Source organism: Bacillus rossius, assembly GCF_032445375.1.
Source record: "Bacillus rossius redtenbacheri isolate Brsri chromosome 9 unlocalized genomic scaffold, Brsri_v3 Brsri_v3_scf9_2, whole genome shotgun sequence".
Lineage (NCBI taxonomy): Eukaryota > Metazoa > Arthropoda > Insecta > Phasmatodea > Bacillidae > Bacillus > Bacillus rossius.
This window is the reverse complement of record NW_026962013.1, coordinates 28,177,243-28,204,122: the sequence shown is the minus strand read 5'-3', so window position 1 is coordinate 28,204,122 and position 26,880 is coordinate 28,177,243. Positions and strand designations below refer to the sequence as shown.

The window sequence follows — 26,880 nt, the reverse complement described above, 5'->3', positions numbered from 1 at the left end:
AGGTGGGTTGAACCCCTAACCCCCCCCCCCCCCCCCTGGCTACGCCATTGGTTTTCACACTTCAGGAATACAATATATAAAAATCATCTTGGCTTTACACGTGTCACATTTTAATAATTCATTCAAATCCATTTGCTGTAACAATCAGCAACAATGTAATTTCAAAAATTATTTAATTTTGAATGTTGAATCAAATACCAAATTAATCAATTAGAATTATAAAATGTCAAATGCTTGCAGACCCCTACATGGTTCCCACTCCTTTTATCTAAAAAAAATTCAAGCACTTTTCAAGCACATTCAAGGACTTTTTCAAAAATTTCAAGGACCCAAATATTATGAAATAATTTTAGTACGTATATTTTGAACACGTGCAGAATTGTTTTTTTTTTCTTCTGTCTATTACTTACAAACAGAAAGATAAAAGCTTATCGGAGGAACAGTAACATTACAAACTGGCTGAGTTTTAACATTATACCGAACTTTTATCAGAACAAAAACATGGATGACACCATAAGTGCTGATAAAAATAGTACATAGAAGATATCTTAATCAAATGCCGTCGAAAAACGGGGCATTAATCTGTGTAAAATTAATTCGAACACACGTACCATAAATATCGTAAAATTAAATTGCTGTGCCCCGCTTTTAACTTGCTCTAAATAAATACAACGTAATTATAACTCTTACAAAAACAGTGTAGAATTTTATCAAGCACTTTTAAGCACTTAAATGTTTTTTTCAAGCACTTTTAAGGGCCCTTGATTACTTCAAACCATTTCAAGCACTTTTCAAGGACTTTCAAGGAGCGCGGGAACCCTGCCCTGCTACGTCATCTACCGTCCGAGCAGCGAGACTCACGGCGTAGATGCAGTTCCCCAGCACGGCCACGCCCAGCGTGGACCTGCGGGCCTCCATGCTCGCGCACGACGACCACTGGTCCGTGCCCGGGTCGTACATGTCCACCGTGCGCACGCGCAGAGAGCCGTTGAAGCCCCCCACCGCGTACACGCGCCCGCCGATCATGGACAGCCCCGCCCTGGAAGAACACAACGAGTTTCGTGTTTCCGTCGGCTCTAGGGAGAACGTCCCGTGTAGAAGGGCCGACAGCACGCGTGATCCAACGTCTTAAGGGGGTGCCTCCCATTTCAAGTCAAGATTATATATATTTATATTAATCACTGATCAACTCTTAAGACTTTATCAGTTGTTATATTTCACGAAATGAATAATTATATACAGCGCATACTTTTTGCATAATTAGCTGCCAAAGTTACATTTCTAACGTTTTTTCGGTTGCACAAATAAGGAGAATTTAATTTATTGCAGAACTGAATTTTTTTTTAGGTTTAACCGCAATGCCACTGGTTACTTCATGATACGGTTTGAATTTCTATCACAAAAACTCACTTTATGTTTCTTGGCCGTCAAAACAGTAAAAAAATTTGATAATTTTGAATGGCCAGGTAAAACTAGTTAATATTTTCTGAAAGAAATTCAAAACATTTCTTGAAGTAGCCAGTGACATTGCAGTTAAACCTAAAAAGTTTCAGTTCTGCAATAAATTAAATTCTCCTTATTTGTACAACCCAAAAACGTTAAAAATGTAACTTTGGCAGCTAATGATGCAAAACGTATGCGCTGTATATATTTTTCATTTCGTGAAAGTTAAACAACTGAAAAAGTCTATAAGTTTATCTGTAATTACTGTAAATATAAAATCTTGACTTGAAATGGGAGGCTCCCCCTTAAGCATATACACAAGTAAGAATCAAAGGAATAGCAGAGAAAGTACAAAAAATTATAACCTCATAATAAAGAAATCAATACATCCTACATACACTACGCCTTAAACTGAACTGTTTAATTTACCGGTGGATTCTCATTACAAAGTACTTAACTTTAAAAAATTTCTCAGGCTCAGTATGAAGAACTTTCATTTTTAAGTATATCAAAATATCCGATTCTCTCCGGGATGTTACGAGATTTCTCTGTAATTGGTATTTCAATTTTGTTTTTTATTCATAATGTGAAATTATTAAAAGTGTACATTTTAATAAGACTGCATTTAAATGGTGTTAAAAACCTAAAGATTTAATCCCAGGCATCACTTTACAAATAGTACATTTCTGCTACAAGAATCATGTTAGTAAAATCAATCAGTCAATTTGCTCAAGGGATAAGGAATATGTATTCCAATCAACCAGAGAACTAATGGTGAATGAGTGGTCAGATCACTCAGTTGCCATCATAGCAATCCAGGTTCAATTGCCAATGGGGTAAAAACTGGATATTTTTTTTTTTATTTTGCAAGTGGGAAACATGGCAGGCGTTGCAGTGAACCAGTGGGTTTTCTCAGGGGACTCCCACTTCAACCCCCCCATGCATTCCCTAACTGCTTTATCCAAATTTCTTCACCCCTCATTATGTTAAGCATTTATTCATTCAAATATTCAATCATACATTCATTCACATTTATTCAAAATTTGCCCATTCATTCATTCATTCATTCATTCATCCATTCTTTCATTCACTCACTAATTAATTCAAGAGAGCTAAACTCATTAAACTATTTTTTTTTCCCTTACTTAACAAGCAACAAGTTTTAACATCTGTGCACCGTGAACTGTTTGTCACCTGCAACGTCTTGTGGGCATCTCAGCAACTTGGAACCAGCGCTCTTCCTTGAAGTCATAACACTCTACGCTGCGAATTGCTTTTGGTGCTTGACCCCCTACTACTAAAAGCACCTAAAACACACACCAACACTAACTGCATGCATTTCTAAAGCTACATATAAAATGACTACATTTTAAAATCAAAATTTACTATCCATATAAAAAAAAATAAACTGTTCACTGTGGCTAGGATACAAACCAATGTTTCAGATTTCTTTTTACGCAAACATAAACTAAATTTACCACTAAAGGAAATGTTATAAAATAAAGTTGTGATGAATCCAAGTTCAAATTTACTCCAATATCCATGTTTTGATTCCTAAAACTCAACTTAACTCAATCTTACATAAATTAATATTTTATCACACAACTAGAGCTGAATAGCAGAACAGAACCTGTATAAAAGTTATTGTAAATAGTAATACCCTTAACTTATGTGATGTGTAAGTTTAATACGCGTAATTTGGAGTACAAGTTTGCATACAAATATATACATATAAATTATATTTATTTGAGACTGTTATCTAAAGAAAACAATAATTTAGAAAAAAAAAATGTGTAGTAAAATCTTAGATAGTACAACAAATTATATTATTATGAAATGAAAAAAACATAAACCGACATTTTTATGTAGAAGGCTTCATAAAATCTATCAAATTTGTCTGATGGATTAGATATTTTTTTCTTACACACAATTTCCTCCACTGGAAACATGTACAAACATCATGCAAGTTGAACAAGAGTATGAACGAAGTGGAGAGTCAAGAGTCATAAAACAAAACGAACGAACGAATTGATGCAAAGATTTAAAAATCGCGTAACTCCGGATTCGTGTTAAGTCAAGGTATTACTGTATATTAATTATATTATTTTTTGAATAAGCTGTGAAGAAATTTTTCATAAATAAGCAATGCAGCATTATCAAGTGTGTTAATTTGACACTCAATTTATAATAATGTGTCATGAAAAATTTTACTTAGACTGTGAATTAACTAAAAAAAAATAACTTTTGAGATGAGGAAATACCAATATACATAATATACTCAATATACATGATAAAAAAAACTAGTTCAGAAAATAAAATACAAAAGGTTACACACAAGTCACCACACAAAATACCAAAATACTAAAAGCAACAAAACAACAGCAAATTTTAAAAAGTGTCTGTAGTATGAATTTGTTTACTCCTGATGGCTATGATGCTGCCAAATAATTTGGTATTCTGTGTGTGTTCTTCTGTGTTGTATGTGTGTTCATGTATGTGTGTGTTCATGTTTGTGTGTGTGTTCTTTTTTCCATTTCCTGTTTCTTTTGATGCATGGACTAGTGTTATTGTAAATAAATTATTACAAAATAAGTTACCAACCAACTTAAAACTATAAAATAGTATGATTATATTTATATGGCTAGAATCATTTACTGACCTTCGGCAAGCCAACTGGCTGCCTAGGTTTCGTCCTGGGAGTTTTGAAAAGTATTTTCTGTTCCCCTTTCAACAGATGGTACTTGAGTGCCTCAATGAGAAAGTCCTTGCCTGGAAAGAATAAAAATTAAATTAGCAAAAATGAATTACCTAATGTGACAAAGTTCACACAAGTTGTGTTGTTCCAGGATATTCTGCGTTTGGTTCCACGTGAAGTCTGTTCAGTTTTGAACATGCTGGAAAATTATTTTTAATGTGTAAGTAGGGCAAGGTAAGGAAGATGGTGTGTCTGTGATACCAAGACATGATTTTTATAACTAAAATAAAGGCTGATATTAAACCCAGCACATTCGATACCGTAGAAAAATTTGTATAAAGTAAAATGATGTCTAAACAATTAGTGTTAGACTGCACTATGACAGGAAAAATTACAGGAGTGTTACTGTTTGCAAGTTCCTCCGGATACGTCCGTCAACAAATGCCTGAATGCACCCTGATCAAAGGGGCTCAAACAGTGCCGGATTAGGTATTGCAGAATAGGCCTGTGCGAAGCTCCAATTATGCGAATCAATTGAAGATCTTTTTAACATTTCATTTTACTTCCCACGAAATTTGCTATTCGTTTCATTTGAAGCTTTGGTTGTGACGCAAAACTATGGATATGATATGCATTTTTTTTTGCAAAGCTTTAAAACATTGGTACACTGGAACTGGGCTCAAGAATTTTTTTTTTTTTTTTTGTGTATATGTTTTGCTTGACTAAAGTATTTGCCTATTAGTGTTTTTGCAATAATTATTATTGTTGTTGATTACTAATGTTATAATTTATGTCTTAAAATTTTTTGTTCTTATATTTAGTGTTGGGCCGATTCCTAAAATATACCGATTCCGATTCTATTTTCGATTCTTTAATTAAAGGGTCGATTCTTCGAATCCGATTCCGATTCCTTAATTTTTATCTGACAATGTTCAACAGAGTAAACTCAGAAAAAAAAAGTTGTTTATGATTTTAAAAATGTAATTGCGTTGTGTTTCATTTACTGTGCAGAAATTAACATTATATACAGCTTATATAATGTTAAAAAGTATGTTCATTACCATCAAGTTACGCTACCTTGAATCTCTAGCACAATTTGGCCTTTTAACCTTGCATAAAGTTAGACGAAACACGTGTTCAAACACTGCTAATAATCAAAGATGTCTTATGACGTAAATTGTAAATAATGTTATAACTTAACCAACTTTAGATACCTTACATTATCAACTCAATAAATGAATTGTAAAAAAAGAGGTTTTTACGGTTAGGTTAAGAATTTTATTTTCAAGCACAACTAAATAATGATCCAAATAAAATGACAATATAACCTCGTTTATACATATTTCAAGGGACCAGGGCGAAAAAAAATAAAAAGAGGGAAATGTAAAAATAAAACTTTATTATCTCATTATGATGGAAATGACAAGAAACAAATATGCACCACACTAAAATGTCAGAGATGCTTACATTTTAATATATTACCTAGAACTTAATTATCTCACTTGGTGAAAAGAATAAATCCATCCAGTCTTGCAGTTCTTCACAACCGTAAAGAGAAAATAAATTTTTGGTTCTTGAGTAAGAAAGTTCTGTGCATGTTTTAGCATCTCAAAATTTCCACATTTTGTGGTGAGATTTTCTTACACAAAATATTTAAACTCTTCAAATAATCGCGTGTTAACATTTTATTCATTTCAGAAATTTATCGGAAACAATTCTGTTAAACTAACACAACTACTTTCAAAAGATTGTTTATGTTTGGTATTAAAAATTTACGAACGTTTCAGCAGCAATGTTTGAAATTCAGATTAGCCAACTGCCTTTCCAAAATATATCTAATGTAAAACGAGCATCCATAGAGTAAGTAAAGGCGAGCATCGCTGAACACACACAATAACGCTGATTTACAGCAATTTGGTTATGTTGCTTTTAAACTTATTTTAATATGGTCGCAGTAATCCACTGTGAATTTTAGTAAAATCTCTTTAAAAATTATTTTATTTATAATTCTTTAAAGTTTAAAGTGCAGAGATGTTAAACATCTTAATTTTCACGTTCACGTCACCAAAGATTTGGTTCATGGCCGTATGGTTTACCATGGCAGGTAGTACAAACAAAAAATTAGGTTGTTTACAATGGCAAATGTAGCTGCCATGATCAATTAGTTAACGTTTACATTATTTTACTTGCCGTTTACATTTACATAATTTTCTTTAAACATTTGTGGTTTTGTCTAATTATTTTTGAAGGTTTATTATTAAATACAGTGCTGCTGCAACGTAATTTCCGAAAAATGCCTTCGCTTAAAGCGGGAAAGTAGATACTGCATTTGTACTGTAGGGAAAATGGCGGTGCAAGTAAATACGTTAATCACCGTAATTCGTAAATCAGTTCCGTAAAAAAAGATTGTATTATGTAGTTTAAAATTTATATTTGCATGCATTTTAATATTTTACGTTGCGTAGATGTATTTTGCAAACTTAAAAGCAATGCAGGAATCGGTCATGGTCGATTCCAAAACTATTGTATTCTGAATCCCACGATTATACTAGTGATGTGCGAGTCTCGGCATCATCGAGAACGAATCGAGACAGAAATTTTCTCGATCTCGTCTCGAGATAATTTTTTTGGCTCGGAATTTTCGAGAATTTTGTAAACAAGAAATAGGTTAGGTAATATAATATATTGAGGCAGCATTTTGTGTTGCGTGTTGAAATAATTAACATATCTTCAACGTAACGTAGATCGAATAAATTAAAATATACTTGTTACGAGAGTATACACGATAAATTATTAAAAAGTTAAAAACGAACAACTTCCGTTCACAAGTCACTACATGAAACGGTAAACGTAAACAATGAATTGTGCTGTGGTTATCACATTAAATTACAGAAGAAAATGATTATTTTCCGTTAATAAAACCAACATTAAAGTTAAAAATAAATCATTTTCGGTATCAATATCAAGTATCAACGTAAAACGGTACGGTAAAAAATAAAAATATAAACATGAACATGACTGCAGAATTCTTCCGCGATTGCATTTTGTTTTATGGCCTTAGGTTATACACACGGCCAGCAGTATATAACAAGCAACATGATGTTTAAATTGCGGTCCGTATCGATAGTGACATATCGATAGTGGCGAATGTTCAGACTTTCATGATCAAGTACCGTCCATGGCTCAAGGAAACTGTATAGACTATGGAGTCAATAACGTATGTTTACATACGACAATAGGCAAATAAACTTGAGTGTAAAGGTAAAGTTGTAATTGCAATTGTGGATACTTGATAAAATTATTGAATAATTATGTATATTTGTCAGATTATTGAGTTTTACTTTTTTGGATCATATTATCCTGTTAACTAAAGTACAGATTTCTCGATCTCGACTCGATTCTCGAGAATTTTTAAATTGCTTTCTCGATCTCGTCTCGAATTCAAAAAAGTCTTTCTCGCACATGCCTAGATTATACTGGAATCAGTGGAACCGACAGATTCCGAAATCGGAATCAACCCATCACTACTTATATTTTATTGTGCATTTGTCATGTTTCTTTTGTACTGGTCTTTTTTTTTGTTTCAGTCTTTTTAATTTGGGGTTCTTAAAGTTTTACATTAAATTTTAGGGAGGGGTCTGACAAAAAATTATCTGCCCCCGGGACTTTGGGTTGTCTTGACGGCCCTGATCATGGCAATAATAATTTGGATAAAAATAATATATTTGCGCCACGGACTCTGCAGCAATGCTAGGAGGAACGGGTTAGCAAAGAGCAATGAAAAATGTTACATTGAAAATGCATGAAAACATAATTAATTACGCCACGGACTCCGTCGCAATGCTAGGAGGGTCAGGTTAGCAAAGGGCAATATAAAAAGAGTGTAACGGGACACAGCGAAATGGGGACAATGTGCGTAACGGGACACTTTTTCGGCGTTCATCGATTTATTAGACGTCGTCATGTCAAAAAAAAACCCTCAAAATACGGGAAGAACAACTGTACTCTTATAATCGAAGGTGCGGAAGAGGCGGGGACGCGACGCACTCACACTGCAGGTTGGCCTTGAGCAAGGGCTCCTCCTCGACGCGCTGCACGAGGTACTCCTGCGACAGCAGCGGCAGCCTCACGTGCTCCATGAGGCCCGCCAGCTGGCCCTGCCTCGCCTCCAGGTCGTGGTGCACCCACGCGATCACGCACTCAAACACCTGCAAGCACGGGACAGCCACGCCACGCCTCGCCTCGCCTCGGCAACCGGGTTCTCTGGGGCCGGGCGCTCGCAGCAGCATCAGACAGACATCTCGCGACAGCTTAACACCGCGTGTTTGCCACGTTGTTTCTTCCCACGTTATTAAAATCAAATTCTGTTTATAATACTCCTTCAAAGATCGATTATACAAAAAAGATGTCTTCCGTGTACTGAACATACTAATCAATCTGCATCGATCTCCATTATTAGCAAAAATCAATTTAAATACGTATTTACAAGTGAATATATAATCAAAGTAAAGTAACAATGAAAAACAGTTATTAATTAGTCAGCCATAAACACTCTAAAGTATTCCTTTGTTGACAAATATTTTTTTCAGTCGCACATGCGTAGAACACTGCAGCAATCAGTCTGCTCATGACGAAGTTGGGGCATCATTCAAAGTTTTCTCCTAATGTCTGATCGAGTGATCGCGACATATTTGTGGCATCATGCCGCGTCTGATTCTGTGTCTCTTGCTTTTATATACACACATGTGTCATGTCGTGTCGTGACGTGACCTTCCTCATGTTTCAAAGCGCAAGTGTGCAAAGTTCCAATCCAATTATATGAATGGTTTAGTAACGGAAAACAAACAAACAAGTGTGGACTTGACTCAACTCAAAGGTATTGCATATTACTGAGCTTGGCTCAGCACATGACTAGACCCAAAAATTTGCAAACTCTGCCATCTCTAATAATTATTGTGACAGAGTTACATCAATGAAGTAATCATGAATCGTTTTCTCCCAGCAGTTATAGACTGTATTCTGTTAGTAAATATTAGATTGTAATGAAGTATAAAATGCTTGGGAAGATATTAATTAAGTATTGTCATGCCAAACATTTGTATAAATATCTCATTTTGAAATTACAGCAAAAAAATTTTAAATCCCAGATAGCTGTGATTAATTCCCATTGAAACAAATGAATACTTCTTCTTCTTCAGTATATCCGTATTCTATTGTTACACTACACATAAAATCAAGACTTGCATGGACAGTTAATTTTGATTCCATAATTAAAATGTTCAATGATATAAAATAATAACAAATTTCATATGACTGACTTTTTAAGATGTTCAGTTAAGTAAATTTTTCAGCTTTTAAAAATAAATTCTTCTATTTCTTTACAACTTGTAATTGCATTAAAATTATTTTTACTTGAGAAAACGATGTGAAAAATATTATTAAAATGTTAAATACTACATATATAGTTTTATCATCCTATTTACACATTTATATGTATAGTCACTTGAAATTTTACAACCTTTGGGTTATTTTTATTGTGAGGGATTTGAACATACATTAATAAGAGGTGGGAAGGTGGGTGGCAACAAAATTAATTGCTCCCAGTCCCTGAGTTTCTTTTGATAGCTCAGTGTCAAATTTCTCTAAAAAAAAATAATTGCATAATTGTATACATTAAATGTTACAAAATATGTAGCTGAACCATAAATTTTGTCAGGGGAACTTTGTTGGAATATAATCATGAATACAAGTCAATATTTGAGAATACATTAAACACATTAAGTACCTTCTCTTCTGATGGTACTGTGAGCCGATCGCTGCAAATTAGCCTGGAAACCTGATGGTGGGATAACGTTAGGAACTCCTCACACTCCACGACTTCACTAAAACAGAGTGACATGCGCGCTTACATAACGGATGCAACAGAAGGAGACCTGTAAAGAGTAGATACAGTAAAAGGTTCTACAGTTCAGCACACTCTGTAACCCAGCTGCTCACATTCAGATATTTTTTTTTTTTGGTGGATTCCGGTTGTAAACCTTTGCAGTCGGGTTGCATTACTGCGCTGCCAGCGGTTTTTTTTTTTTTTTTTTTTTTTTAAGTTCCCTCAGAGTTTAACGTTACTGTCAACTCTTATTTCCATACAGTATTTCCTGGAAAGATCAGAGCAATAGGAATTACATTTACTAGGAGTATGTTGGCAGTTATGGGAACAGAAATTACACTCAATAAAATTTAACATAATGAAAGAAAATTTTTATGACTTGAGTTGTTTTATGTTAAAATAATGTTTTTAGCTGCAAATCAGTGGTACATGATGTGTCATCTTATATTTTGGTGTTACATGGTATGTCATGTCGAAAAGCTTTTCGACGTTATTTCATGCTTTATCGCAACTAACCGTTAACTCTTGTCCCTAACTGTTGTCTGTAATGACCGTGCTGTAGATGAGACGTGAAACAAAATTTAAAAAAAAAAAAGAGCGCGTACGGGAAGTGCTGCTCAATGTAGGTCTCGGCATGAGTCAGCAGCTCGATGCAGCCGTGCAGGTCTGCGAACGCCCGGATGCCGAGGCAGTTGGTCGGGTGCAGCTGGGCCTGCAGGAAGTCGCAACAGGCGTCCCGCACGTCCGTCAGCTGCAGCAGGTTGGCTGCGGGCAGCAGCACCTGGGAGCAAGCGGCACAGCGCCGTTCACCACATCCGAACACTCGCAAAAATAAACGAGCGAGATGGCCTTAAGTTAGAGTTGTAAGTGCGAAGATTTCCTTTTTTTTCCAATACCAAAATAATTTGAACAATTTATAATAGGTTGATATACTAACATACTAAATTAAAAGTTGATAGCACAATCTTTCTATGCTGTAATCTGTATGAGTGTTCAGTATTTATCCTCTATTACAATCAATGATACCACTTTCTAATGTTACCATTATTTTACAGTACAGGTAAAAACTTTGAAGTTAAAAAGTAAGTTTAGAACTGTGGAAATTAATACTCAAGCTGATTATTTTAGAAAATAATAAATTGTATACATGTAGATAAATACAGGTATTGCTAGAGCAAAGAATCGCAACCACTAAAAGGTTTTCAGAGCATTCTGATAAAAACTTACACAAGATCACTTGTAGATAATTTAGTTGCTGTAACAGTACTGCCATGACTTCATATTTTAATGAATATGCATAGACACAACACACACATGCATGTGGTTTAGCTAAATAAATCTGTGTTAAGTTTATAAAATTCATTTTTACATCTTCACAACTTTAACATTATCCCCTTCAATATACTCCCCACCCTGATGCTTACCCTGCTCCATGCGAATTTTCTAAGGGTCAAAGCAGTGTTTGAAGTTATCTTCTGAAAACATGTTCATGGTCTCCATCGATTTTTTTTTTCACGGCTTCAACTGTTCAAATTTTGTTCCTTTCAGTGCAGATTTCATTTTTGGAAACAGAAAAAAATTCACATGAAGCAAGATCTGGCAATTAGGGTGGATTTTCCAAAACAGGGATCCCATACTTAGCCAAAAACAACTTGCCAACCAATGCAGTATGGGCCGGGGCATTGACCTGATGAAGAATTCGTGTCTTGTTTTCCCACATCTCTAGTCACTTTTTATCTTATTCATGGGGTGAATAGGACTTCAAGATAATATTCCTTATTCACAGTTCGACCTTCAGACAGCCAACATACACAATTCCACGGATGTAAAAAAAAAATACAATCATCTTTGCTTTGAGTTTTAATTTTGACATTTGAGCCTTCTACAGTCTCAATGAATTGGCGCTCTTCCAATGCCTTAATTGAAGCTTAGTTTCCGGCTCATAAGTGAAAAACCATGATATATCACATGGTATTACCAGAGAAAAGATTTTATAGTTTTAGTCCAATTTCATTTTTAAAACAGAATATTTCAGTTTCATTGTTTTTATTTTTATAATAGCTGTTTTTTAATACTTACTACACCAAAAATGTAGTATTCATTTTTATGATAAAATAATTTGTAATCAATTGGCCTACAACAGATACATTCAGAACAATAAAAATTAATTACCAAGCTTTGTGTTGAAATTGATTCAATAAGAGATGTTCAATCAAACAAATAAAATGAATTTTTCTTATCCATGCACTTTAGGATGATTTCTTTTCCGGAAATGACATTCCTTGAATATCAAACATAAACTTTTTTTTTATGGTTTGAATTAAGTTTCAGTAAAATGCTACTTAATTCCATGATATTACTAGCGTTTTGGTCTACTATATGGTGTACTAACTTGCATTTCAGTGTTATGTTATTTCGGTTTTATTGCAAATCACCACTTAATCTTGTCTCTAGTATTACTTTTTCAAGAAATCTAAAGTCATTTTTGGTGGTTTTCGGAGTGTCAGCAAGAATATTCCTTTGAGACTCTTTTTGTTCAGGCGTAAGGTTCTTGGGCACCATTTTGATTTCATGTGAAAATTTTCGTGTAGAATTAACCAAACTGTTTTTTTTTGTTGATTCTTACTATCTCAACAACCACACGAATACTCAACCGACTGTCTTCATGGATTAAATCTCCAATTTCCTTTAAGTTTTAGTCCATGGTTGACGTTGAGGGTAGCCCTGGATGTGGAACATCTTCAATCTCTTTACGTTCTTCTTTGAAACATGAAAGTGTGACAGACATTCATCACCGTACATACTTTCTAACAAAGAATGGACCTCTGAAGTGAATTTTCCAATTTTCACTTAAAATTTTACATTAAACCATTTCTCTTCCCAAATGCTACACATTTTTTCGACAAAGTGACAATACATGGCCTGACACAAAAAAAGGCCACGACCCGACTGAGAATGGAATGTAACATTATTTATCAACTTGAATGTTTACATACCAATTTGCAAACATACAACTAAACCTTCATCCATACAGTCAAACCTCATTAATACGAATCCTCTTAGTATGAAATTCCCATTTATGCGAAGTACTTTCACAGTCCCAGAAAATAAAGTATGCTTTCCTATGTTATTCAGTACTTTTAATACGAAATACGGTTAATATGAATTACGAAGTTGTTTTGATCCCTCAAGTAGCTGTTAACGTGTATAAGTGAACGGTTAATACGAATTTCACCGCCGAAGTCTAAAGTAAATCACGTCTTCATAACCATCATGTAAACAAACGTTTCTCCAAAGATATATGTATGTATCATACAGCGCAAAATGGTCGATAAACAAGATGAAAAGTTCAACTCTAGTGGCGATGTTAGTAACTAAACTAGAAAAGATGCCATGTTGTAAACGGAAAAAGAAAAAGGAAAGTACTTTATACCTTATTAATATTAGTCGTCGGAAGTGTACATACGTAGAAGTTTAAAAAATCTATGGAAAAAAAGTTCTGATATTTTCCATTGCTCACACACGTGTGTCTTAACCTCAATTTTGAGTGTGAGTTGTTTTGTAATATGACTGTGAAACGCAAATGCAACGACCTTACATTGCAAGTTAAAGTTAAAATTATTGAAGAAGTAGACAATGGAGAGAGAACGAAAACTGAAATTGAAGTTTGTATTATGATTTATTCTGTAAGTGTTGCATTGTGTTTGTTTTCTTCAGTGTTTACAATTTGTTATGCATTGTTTTCTTCAGTGTTTACAAATTGTTATGCATGTAGTGAAGCCAGCTTATGCTACCAACAGTGTATATAATTTTCTTTATGGTTGTAAATATAGGCATTTAAAGTTCAATCAAATTTTTTTGTCATGATATCCCAATAGTTTGGTTAATACAAACCCTCGTTATTACAAAGTGCTAAAATTATGGTCCCTTCAGGTTTGTAATAATGAGGTTTGACTACAAATTTTACATACATATATTCACAACTGGTGTTACATAATTTATGAACTTGAATGCTTTCAATTACAAAATAAATAAACTCATACATATATAAACAAAACTACATACATAAACATGTTGACACATTGACTCATGTAAATTAATTTTTAAACTTGGATGTTTATGCTGATACTAATATGCAGACACATTAACAAACTAACATATAAAATTGAATGTTTACATTGCATACATGAAAATCCAAATTCATTCACACTTATGTAACATAACAACATAACCTATTTCATTCTTTACTTGATTGTAAAAATTTCACTAAAAACCTAATAAGAAATTAGTTACAGATATGTAATAGTTAAATATATTATGACTTGTAATGTCTAACCTTTTTTTATAATATTTTTGTTGTGTTGTATAGCAATTGCTCTGTGTCTTTGTAACTGCCCATGTTAAAATTGTATTGTGTCTATGTATGAATATATGAAAGAAAATATATATATATTATATGTTTTGCAAAAGAATTTTTTTTTTTATGTATGGTGCCTACTACCTATGACTTGTCAACTTTTAATGTTGCAACTTGAAAATAAATAAATGATTGATAAACTTGGGCATTTAGATACTAACTTGCATTTGCATATAAGCACAGATCGACATAACCAATACATAAAGTTCATGTTGGCATGGTACATATTCACACACGAGATAGGTATGGCCAGGGCCTGACTTTTTCTTGTTGGCATCTCATTTTTGCCAAGATAACGAATTATAAATAAAATGTGGTTTTGAAAACATCAGCAAATTTTGTTGTTGCAAAATCTTACTGATCAGAAATGACTGGGTCCAAGAAACTGGAACGATATTTAAATAAATGTGCACTTATTGTATCTGTTGCCTACAACACAACATGAGCTCGTAGATAAATATAATACTTTGTATACATCGGTCATCATTATCCCCCATGGCTGACTCACTCACTGCGAATGCAGCACCCATGTAACCCAAACACTCCGCAAAATCGCATATTTACAACTAGACAACAGTGGAAAATCAGGTCATCCACAAAAATCTGCAATAATATTAACCTGACTTTTCCTTGACTTTACATCACCAAAATTTAAAAATTTCATGACTACTATTTTTTTTTAAAATAATTAACTTACTTGGAGATTTTTGAAAGAAATAACAAAAATACAGATAGTAAAATCCCCTAGCTGGCCTGGAATTATATAAAACAAACATTAAAATTGAAAGAGAACACTGTATGTGCCATTTTATGGTGAGTATGACTGCACTAAAACAACATCTGGGCAGTCTGGGTGATGGTGACTTGAGCATGAAAATTTCTCCTCAAGACAAATTACCACCACTGCTGGATTTCCATGACTTTTCCAGAATCTCAAGTGAATTCCCTGACTTTCCATAACCAATTCCAACTTCACTGTCTTTTCCCTGACTTTCCATAAGGTGGAATCCTTGAACCTGAGAACAGACGAGCGTGGCAGGCGTGGGACTGCATTGGCACGTTGCACCATTCAATACTTTTAATGTTAAGGGGCCCGCCTCGTCTGGGATGTACGAGTGCTAGTGAGGCGGGATGATAAGCGCGATGCTCGCCGGTGCTTCTAGCGCGGTGTCGCCTCTTAAGCACAAGGCTCTGAACTGACGCGCAGTCGTCTCGTCGTCACAGGATAACCGTGAAATCTGAGCGGTGACCGTAACGTTACACGACGGAGAAATGAAGATGAAGGTGTGATGCAAGTCCCTCAAGTGCTTTTCAATGATCCGTACCGGTTGTTTCACGCCAAAAAAAAATTACTCTGAAAACATGCGCTTTAGCCATTTTAACTCTTCTAAAAATTACGGTTTGAAAACTTAATCCGAAATCAAAAGTACTTTTCGGCCCTAGGCGAACTCTTAAATGCTTTTCGTGAGCAGACCCCACTCGGATATCTTGAGTAGTTTTGAAATCGCGTTGTTTTTTCCTGAAGCTCTGCGCACCGTATGTGTGCCCGGGTAGGCGGGGCCCTTAAAATAAGATCTAAAACTACAACTGGCTCCCAGAGTTTCAGAGGGGGTTCAGCGGGGGGCGAGGGTACGACAGAGCAGCACCTGGACGTTCTCCTCGGTGACGTGCACCTCCGAGGAGTACACGTACTCCACCAGCAGCTGCAGCGCCTGCGGGTCGACGCCCTGCAGCGTGATGCGGTCCTGCCGGCTCTCCTCGAAGCTCGTGAACATGGCGTAGAAGTAGGGGCTGCATGCCGCCAGCACCATCTTGTGGGCGGGCACCTCGGCGCAGTCGGCGACCAGCGTCACGTCGCACAGCAGGTGCTGCCTGCCGGGACCACCGCCCACCCCCGCGGGACGTTAGCAGCTTCGCCAGAACAAGTACTATTAGAACACTCTCCCTTCCCACACTCCACCGGCCCCGCCTGAAGAATCTTCCAACAAATAAAACAACATCAGATAAACTGTCATTTGTTACCAGTAGCGGATCCAGAGGGTGGGGGGGGCTAAGGGGCTCAAGCCCCCTCCAAAAGCATCTGGGTCCACTATTGTTTTAGTGTTTGCCTTGATAAAGCCTAGCCTCAGCTGGGTCAAGACCCTCCCAAACCAAAATCCTGGATCCTCCACTGTTTATTACCGTCTTTGTTTGCACATACGTAGAATCAGTTACTTATCAGGAAACACTGTTCAGAAGCCGCTTATATTCTCACAGAAATGTTGAAAACATATTATGTACTTCATTTTTGCAATCGTTTCACGCCACTTATTATATTCATCATCGGTTATTGTACAGAATAATACAACATTAATAAACTGTTGTTAGAAATCCAATATTATTTAATACCATATGTGTAAGGCCCTTGGATTAGTTTCAAAAATACCTGGCCCTCTAAAAGAGTGAAGCTGGCCATTACTGCTTTAACCTGAAATAAATTATAAAGTTACACTGTGATTAAACTGACCTCATTTTTCTTCAATGAAGATAATTATTAGAATTAATTGCTATGTACTAAATATTATTTAATAGTAAAAAGACTTATATAAACCATTATTAACAACACATTGGTTCATGTACCTAATGTATTTTGCATTTTACTTTATTTTAATAATTTAGACAATATTTTTTCTAAACTTGTATTTTAATTTATGTTAATATAAATAAATGTACATGTATATATTGACATGTTACAATGTGCTGCCAGAACAGTCAAAAATCAGTTGCATTGAAAGTTCTACATACAAAGTGATACAAGATTTATAACTGTTAACACAACAGCTGTGTCCGCCATGTCACACAATTTTGACTGTTTCAACGGCAGACAAGCCATTCAATGCTGGCCCCGAAATTTCTATACTACATAGCTTGATTGTGCAGTGTATAACTGTCATTAGTCTTTGAGCCAACCCATGAAACTACCCACAGTGTCTATTAATAGCTAAGAGGTGCAGTTAGTTCATGCACTTAAAATTCCCCTTCAAAATGTTTTGGTGAACTGCCTTTTCTCAATCAAACTGGATGTAAGGCAGGAATCCTTTACCACTGATTAATCAAGATGTAGAGAATAAAGGTATGTTCTATCAAACCCCACTTTTGAGACATATCACAAGAGTATTATCATAACTATACATACGATAATGATTTCAGTTTTCCATGGTTCCGCCAAATCACTCTAGGCAAATTCTGGGATATGGAACAATAATTTATACCCTTGCCAATTCCTTCTCAAGTTTATCTGAATTGTAATGTTGTGTCTCTTATGACTAATGACCTTGTGTGGCGCGAGTAGAAACATTTTACTGGGCTTGCCTCTTGTTTCGTCCACAAGAAATGTGTTATATGGTTTTGGAGCTGCACAGTGGTTTAGGACTTCACGAGTGCATGAAAGTTTATGGTGCCAGCGGCTAATCACGAGGTGGCGCGCGTATTTCTCTCCTGCATTAGAGGGAGGGCCAAGTTGAGAATCATAAAACTGTCAGCATAGTGTAGGACTGTATGAATCTTACTATTTTTTGCGAGAAACTTCTTTTGCTGGCAAGGTTAATGTCTCGTTTTAACTTTGCAGAATTTAAACTGCTGTTTTTTTTTTTTTTTTCATGATACAACAATAAATTATGATAGTACGTAAGTGAAATGCAAAATACCTAACATAATTTGTTTGTATTGTAATAGTAGTGTCTTTGTTTGGTCAGGATCTTTCTAGGAACTAAATTGAAACAGCAAGCATTAGGTGCTACAGATTCAATTAATACAACCATCAGTATCGAGAGATAAACTTTGATACCTGATACGGAACTTTCACCCGTTCACGAATTTTGGATATTTTTATAATACTACCAGACCCCAACGCGACAGCAAATTCCCATCTATACTGGGATGATGACAATTAAATTTAGCTCACTTCCGCATGACATTCATGACGTCAAACGCTCGGTGTGTGTGGTGATGGTTGCGATACGGGGGCTTCTCCCTTGTGCCCGGTCGAGGCACGTGCTTCTGCGAACTCTCGTCCAGGGAATTCTGACTCGCATAACGCAGCAGCAGGCAACTGCAAAAGAAATATCATGCTAGTCAAACCCACTATCATAAAAAAAGTTGTTATTTTAATATCTCTTGAACTCAGTTCCATCCATAAGTTTTCTTGGAAGGTCTTTGAATCACCAAGTCAATTTTGTATACAAGCAAAATTAAACATAGGTAATACGCAACGTATTTACTTTTCGCAGGAACAAGCCAATTTTTGTTTCAGAAAGCTAAACCCTATTTAGAGAATATTTCCACATGATTTAAGTGACAATATATAACTATTTATATTTAATGAACTAATATAAACAGAAGTTAGGCAAAAAAAAAAAGCAATCTAGCTTAAGGCTATGTTTGTGTTTTTCAGCACCATTATATGACAACGCTAAGGGTGCAAAGCAATGGACACAAATTTTATTCTAACCAATCACATTAAACACATCCTTGATATCAGTGCAACATAATATTTCTGTTTTTATCGCATCATAGGGGAGACCTCGTTACTGAAATGAATGTCAGAATTTTAATTTCTAAAGATGGTTAAAATGGTGCATTGATTGTTATTTGTGTAATTTTTAAGGGTTTGTTTACTGAATTTATATGTGAAATCTCGGAAATTTTATACACATGGTAATTTTTCCAATTCAAATTATTTTTTTAACTAACCACATTTCTATCAATCATGTCAATTAAAAACAAAAACAGGCATACATAATGGTTGTTGTATGTTTGTTGTGTATGTAATGGTAAGAAACATTTAATAATAAATTATCTATTTTTGTTCGTTACATCAGGCGAGAACCATATGTTCACGCCAAAACGATATTTTGCAGTTGCATTACTGTGATTTCCGCACACTTTTCCTTTTGGGACATTTTCCTAACTTTCGTGACATGCCTTTCAGTTTCATTACTTTTCAGTGACTCGTGATTTTTGTGACCCTTTACACTTTGATCTATGCCAATTTAATTACATTTAATATTACTCTGTTAGTTTATCATGATTAAATATAATAATAAATGCTAGTCTACTATCAATCTAAATTATAATAAAATTACTTAAAACTCTTCCAGCACAGTGCCAGAGGCCATACTATTTGAAATGATGGACAAATGAGTGGAAGAAAAGGGTGGATTCGATTTATGGTGAATGTTTCTAGAAATATTTGAATAGAGCTATTCAAGGATAAATTTCGGAAGTTGATAATCCATAACTATGCTTTGAACATGTATTTTAAACATTATGTTTCGACACACAGTGATCTGCAGCTTTTGATGTCCATGTTCTTTATTAAATAAAACTGCCATAGTCATTAGATCAGCATGCTTATTGATGAGGGATACTTGTTTATTATTATTTATGTATATTTTGACTTTATTAAAATAATGTGTTTTTTTTATATATATTTTTTTTTACAGTGATACATTGTTTTGTCTAATACATTTAATGTTTTATTAATAATATTCACAGGCATGACCTTATTTATCTTATTTCACATGCATCAATCAGCATTACTTAAATGGAAGAACAATTTTTACTGGGCCAACCCATAGCAATTTCGTACGTAAATAGCACAAGGTTAAACCTAGGCCGTCGATAGCAAAGTGTGGACGTCGTTATTTACCTTCCTTGTTTTTCTAGCCCACTATCACCTAACGGTGTTGTACCAACAGCATCCATTTCAATATTATTTCGCAAAAATCAATTAAATAGTGTATCTTAAAGTCATAACATAAACAATTTAATTACAAAATTAAAGCTAAGATTGCGCCCATCTTGTCTTTGATCAGGTTTCCCAATATACGCAGAAAATAAATATTTCCTCTAAATAATACTATTTTATACAAAAATATTATAAACATGCATAAATAAATTATGTTACACTAACTTTTATTTATAATTTAGAACGAATCAAATATTAATTAGTGTGGTTACTTATTTTTTCATATATTTTTACTTTTATTTTCTATCATGCAATAATGCCTGAATTTGAACAGTGAACATAATGTGGGGCGATGGAAAAGTACCATACTGGAAAAGTACCATACTGGTATGGTACTTTTCCGTATGGCACAATTCCGCCTCTCTTCTTCGAAAAAGACGGAAAAGTACCATACTGGAAAAGTACCATACTTGGAAAAGGACGAGACGGAATTGTGCCATATTTTTTTACACACTCCATGGAATGACTACAACGCCTCTTTTCTCAGAATAGTGTGGAGAATTCGTCTGTAGACAGCGCTGTCAACTCCAACAGTTTCTTAGGTTAACTCAAATGATGCCAGATAGCAGCACGTGTCCTTTTTAAGTATGGCACTTTTCCGGTATGGTACTTTTCCGTCTGTTTCAAAGAGGCGAGGCGGAATTGTGCCATACGGAAAACTACCATATTTTACTACAAGATTCAAAAACATTTGTGGCAGCTATAAATTATATATTTAAGTATGGTACTTTTCCGTCTGTTTCGAAGAGGCGAGGCGGAATTGTGCCATACGGAAAACTACCATATTTTACTACAAGATTCAAAAACATTCGTGGCAGCTATAAATTATATATTTAAGTATGGTACTTTTCCAGGATGGTACTTTTCCGTCTGTTTCGAAGAGGCGAGGCGGAATTGTGCCATACGGAAAACTACCATATTTTACTACTAGATTCAATAACATTCGTGCCATAGATAAATGAGATTTTAAAGTATGGCACCTTACCGGTATGGTACTTTTCCGCCTGTTTCGAAGAGGCGAGGCGGAATTGTGCCATACGGAAAACTACCATATTTTAATACCAGATTCTTTAACTTTCGTGCCAGCGATAAATGAGATTTAAGTTTACAATATTTTTAAATGATTTCAATTATTAACTTTTTTTAAAAATACAATAAACCAATAATAACTAAAGTAAACAAAAGCAATGTTTCAGTGTTCCTTAAATACAATACCTCCTAAGACATACTTACTACCTTCTTAAAATATTACTACTCCCGAAAAAAATCCATTTTAAATAACTCACTGTAATCAAATAATTTATTAGTCCAATCTTACAACTCAAGCAGCGATTGCTGTATGCTTTCTTAACAAAACGCACTATCCAATTTTTCTATATGGGATGACAGATTGTTAGAATAGGCCTATGTGTTTGGCAATAATATTGTGTATCGAAAACTTGCATTTACCCGCGAGGGATCGGCTATAATTTACACTTATTTTTCAAAATTCTGTTATTTATTTTAATGAAAAATTATAAACCAATATTAATTAATGTATTTCATAAAACAAATATTTTTGCAAACATGCTTCAGGATAGATGCTATAAAAGTTAAATTATTTTTATATAATAATATTTAATATAAGAATTAAATATTTTTTATAAGTTTTAGAGTGATATTTTTGATACTCACAATTTGATAATGATTGTATTTTATAAAAAATAGTAAGGTAATGTTTTGTGGATCATTGTTCTTATTTATAACTTTGTACTAAATAAATAAAATATAGCATAGCCTACCATTGGCATGAGTTAAATTCTGAGTAAATCTTCATTTTATATTATTAAATAAAGTCTTTATTAAATAAATGTAGTTAATATTAATTATCTGAAAGAATTTTAAATACTTTCACAATTCTTGTAACGCTTATTGATACATACAAATAAAAATCCAAAGGTCTTAAAGAGTTTTATATATTGAAACTCGAAACAATAATAATCGTGGATGCGAGCATACCTACAAAGGTTTGTTTTAGATTTTTTCCTCCGAAATATTTTGTTGTTACTTACTAAATATCTATATTACGTCAGCCAGTAAGCAATAAGTTTGTACTGGCACCGCAAATTCCAGAAATTTCCAAGACATCGAATTCAGCTGTTGCAGCTTTTAAATTTAAGTTCTTAGATTTTTTGAACATACTTTTTAAAGATTCATGTTGATATTGTCTTTACAAAAAAAAGCCTATAGATATCTGTTATTTGTTGGAAATGAGAGATGGTGAATGTGTAGTGAGATCATTTGTTTCTTTTATGGCAAAACTGTGTCCTTCTCGTCCATAAACCTGATATCATCACGTATCATACTGACAGTTGTAGTTTAAAACATTGAATAATATTTGTTTATGTATTAAAAATAAATTTGAAACATGTCAAATAAAGAAGGTGTTAATTCGTTCAATAATTGTAATAATTATTTTCTTGCTACATCGAATTAAATTTTATTGTTTTTGCTTTAAATTTGATTAACTGTTAAACGATAACAATTACTTTCAAATAAATGTGTGAATTTCAATATAAAAATGCTACTATGGTCTTAAGTAATGAAATGCTTATCACATAGTTCGAATACTCGAAAGACATGGGTAAATTATGGCTGGTATCTGAAGAAGCTCTAGAACTAAGCAGCAATCAAATGCTTGCGATTTTATTTCAAATGTTAACTCCAGGTCACTAGTTGAAATGCAATCCATTGTATTGATCTTAGTCACGTGACCGAAAATCATAACTCCCTGACAACCCATAAAAAATAAATTAAATATTGCAAGATTTAAATTATGTTTGAAATGACATGACCTATTGTCATCCTTGAGGTATCAGTTCAATTAAGTTTTGTTTTTGAATAATAAACTAAGTTACATAAAAAGTACGATAAAGTGAAACTCAGCGGATCATTTTACAAAACAAAATATATATTACTACTTTATTTAACCTTCTTTATGTATCTGATGGGTTGTCGGGATTCACAGTCAGTTTTCTTGGTCTGAAATCTGGCGTGGTTCTGTTTTGGTCGTGTTGGGGCTGTTTTCAGCCATGTACCGTGAAAAATACCAGAAGATTATTTTTACGTACTGGTGTATGAAATGTAAATATGCATACAGTTTCCTCGCCTGAGGCAGGGTCTATGTGGATGAGGCTGACATTTGTTACGTTTGTGAGTGTTGGAAAATAAGTTTAAATTATATATCAATGCTAACCTTTTATCATACACTGCTGTAACGGTGATTCTTTTAGTTTCAAAAAGTAAAAAAAAAAAAAAAGAAACGAGGTGTGATTTCGTCTAGATATAAGTATCTATATGTTTATTTGACTGGTAATGCTTATAACATGAAATTGATAACCTCTGATTGATTCACATATATATTATAATTATATTAAATTATTAAATCGTCGAATTATTAAATTTACATTAAAGCTCATTTAAATTACATAATTAAAAATATGGCTTGTGAAATATCTGAAATTATAGGCCGGCCCTAAACGGAATATTAGGTTTCATTTAGCGTCGGTAAACAAAAATAAAGAAATAAAACGTTAGAAAAAAAACAATCCCATAGTGATCAATAAGTGCTATAAAGTCCCAAAATAAATATTATTGGTTTTTGATGTTGTCTACGTCGTGATGCAAAAGTGGTTAGAGAAGTTAAAAAAAAAAAAAAAAAAAAAAAAAACCTTTAGCACCGGAAGTTTGGTGCTCGCTGGCCGAAACAGATATTTTATGTCTTCAGGGTACCCTAGTCGTCCTGATTGCTGGAGGACTCGAAGGAGGCACTGCTATGTCCGGATATGGCTCTTGGACCCTTTGACCCTGTCAGACAGGGAGGTGGCTTCTAGTGTGTTCGAAGCGTAGCTCGCCAGGATCCGAAGATCGCAAAATCACGGAAGTCACGGATGTTTCCATAATTTAAAAAAAAATGTATATGTTAAATATAACTACTGAAGCATAAATACTTCTACGATGAATGTAGATGGAATAAGAACTAATTAAAAAGACTTGTAGGGACAGCATCCCTTGCCGAGCTGACTACATCTTTAGTTACGGCCGGACAGGAATCTTGCGGGGCGTCTCGCCGATGATATAATTCAGTCCGTAGTTTTCCGAATGGTAAATAAACAAAACTCTGACTTCGATATCTCAAAGTTGGTAGTACTGGCCGATGTCCGCGCGACCTACTGAGAGGTGTCCAAAACGAGTAAATATCGACTCACTCAAATTGTCTGCTACAACGTGGGGCTAATCGAGGGACAGGTACTGATCTCTGGCGACTGGCAATAGGACTAGCGGACATAGCTTACAACAGAAGTCGCCAGGGGGCAGTGGTGTAGTGCGGCCATACGTTAGGAAGGCTGTGTCTTAGCCTTGAGTCGTCGGGGTTATTGGCCCAGGTCATTGCTCTGGCCAATGTTCCCTGTGAAGCCTTTTATAAAGGGGGGGGGGGGAAGGTGAAAACTCGTAACCTCAGTCAGAAAAAGGCTCTACCGAGCCTGGGGACGTGCCGAGGGATTGGGCAAGACGACTCGTGTTCGTGTCCGAAACTCGCTCACGTAAGGAGGGTTCTCAGGAACTGCCTGATCTGATAGTCTGCTGGAGAAAGCACTCTTTGACACGGAGAGGAGGAGGAGAATATCAGCCAGTGAATGTGCGTTAGAAGCTGGGTTAGACGAGTACACTGCACGACATGCATTGCATTGGCAAAAATCAGATCCAGTAGAGGGAAAGATTGGGGTGACTGGTCTGACAAATGTTAAATGGGAGTGTTTAAATATGAGCCGCTAAAATTTTTGCTGGAAATTTCGTTATCTGGAATCGTGGCAACAACATGCCAATTCAGCAAAAATTCTGGAATTGGTAAAGTACTACAATCATATAGGCTTTTTATATGGGACGAATGCATATGCCTCACAAACAAAAAGATCTAAAAGCTCTTTATCGCAATCTTAAAGGTTGGTGAGAAAATGAACAGCTATTTGATGGTGTACTCATTTTATTGTATTCTGATTTTCGACAAACTCTCCCCCTTATACCATGCTCTAAACTAGCTGATGAACTTAATGCATGTCTCAAATGGTCAGTGTAATGTCAACCAGTACAGAATTTGTCTTTGAAAACAATATGCATGTGCAATTTCATTTTTTCGGGGCACACTTTTGTTTAAATCTGTACCAGAACTAATACATATAACTAATTATTATAGTCATAATTCTCTAAGAACTACCACATTTGCGCTATTTACAACTGTTATGTTTGGTTTGTATTTTCCTATATAAATAGGGCAAGCTTCAAGGACACGTTTGTGAATCATGGTCGCCAGGTAGCGCTTGGGAGAAGCCGAGAGCGAGAGATCGCGGACAGAGATAAGACAGAGACAGCATGTATTGTTCTTGGAGAAGGGGGGGGGGGTGGTTTACCGACGGGACCACATGGTCATCCAGTGTTGCCAGCTCTGTCTCATTCATTAAAGATAGCAGGCGCGTGCCTAGCTAGGGCTTTCAACTGTTAACAGAGCCATTAGGCTCATTGTCACCCAGCAGAGTATCAGCCGTGGAAGCCCGGGACGGTCGGAATCCATTTTGCATCCAATAGAGCAGTATTCTTATTTTATTATTGTTTATGACATCAATTGATACAGTAAGGCACTAATGACCTAACATATGTGAAGCAATAATTCTGGAACCAATTCTTAATTAAACTGGTTCTCTTCCCTACGTGTGTTTCACTCGGTAAGTACCTGCATACATATGAAGGATGATGTGGAGCTACGCGTCCTGCTACACAAGTCCTCTATCTGTGGTGGGTTCTTCCCAGTCGTGACATGATATATTTACAATATATTACCTTTTCATTTATTGCACTAACGTGCGTTTTTAATTATAAAATACAGCACATTCGAATCTTTCACAATCACATATAAATAACACACTTTAAAGACTATAATCATGAATTATATTAGAATATATATGATTTTTTTAACTTATTGAAGTTATAGGGCCTGACTTTTATTGTAATATTAAATAATATGACATTAATAGATAAATGCAAAAGTATTCTTATTAATTAAAGATATTTTAATATGTATTTTTGGAAAGAAATATAAAAAAACATTATACATGCCGAAAATTGCAAGACATTGAATATGAACTGGAATGTGAAACAGATTAAAATAGAATAATTATATAAACGTATTATTACATAAATCTATATAAAGTCCCAAGTTAATTAGAATTAGAGTGACCTATGTCGTTCATAAATGTTTGTTCATATATGTCGTACTTCTAGGAAAGATTTCTTTTAAAGCCAGTTGCCAAGAAATATTTTGTAAATTTACAAGAAGATTATTATAAATATGTACTACAACGTATTATTATTGTAATTTTTTATTTTCAGAAATAATAGTGAATATTTAATGTCGCGCTAACTGGTTAAGACTGACTTTTGTACAAACATAATTTTTTATACCACGGAAAACGTAATAGAGTACCTACTTTAAAATAAATGATGAATTATTGTCGCGGGCCATTCGGAGCTGGCGCTGCGCTGGGAGCCGAAGGGTGTCGACGGGGATCAATGGGCAGGCCAGTTTTCAAGAATTGGAATGGCTATTGTGAGAGCGACAT

At 34.8% G+C, this 26,880-nt stretch overlaps 1 protein-coding gene across 1 annotated transcript in view; it reads right to left on the bottom strand.

The window, feature by feature from the left end:
- LOC134543186 (ring canal kelch homolog) overlaps nucleotides 1–20,308 on the bottom strand; it is a 51,059-nt gene extending 30,751 nt beyond the window's left edge. The window contains exons 1-9 of the mRNA XM_063388080.1: nucleotides 20,129–20,308; nucleotides 18,383–18,529; nucleotides 16,086–16,311; nucleotides 10,628–10,803; nucleotides 9,924–10,020; nucleotides 8,190–8,346; nucleotides 4,103–4,212; nucleotides 2,638–2,750; nucleotides 862–1,039 (exon numbers count right to left, since the gene is read on the bottom strand). Coding sequence (XP_063244150.1) covers nucleotides 862–1,039; nucleotides 2,638–2,750; nucleotides 4,103–4,212; nucleotides 8,190–8,346; nucleotides 9,924–10,020; nucleotides 10,628–10,803; nucleotides 16,086–16,311; nucleotides 18,383–18,529; nucleotides 20,129–20,184 — 1,260 coding nt within the window. The 5' untranslated portion in view covers nucleotides 20,185–20,308. The remainder of the gene's footprint in view (nucleotides 1–861; nucleotides 1,040–2,637; nucleotides 2,751–4,102; nucleotides 4,213–8,189; nucleotides 8,347–9,923; nucleotides 10,021–10,627; nucleotides 10,804–16,085; nucleotides 16,312–18,382; nucleotides 18,530–20,128) is intronic.
- Nucleotides 20,309–26,880: the final 6,572 nt, after the last annotated feature.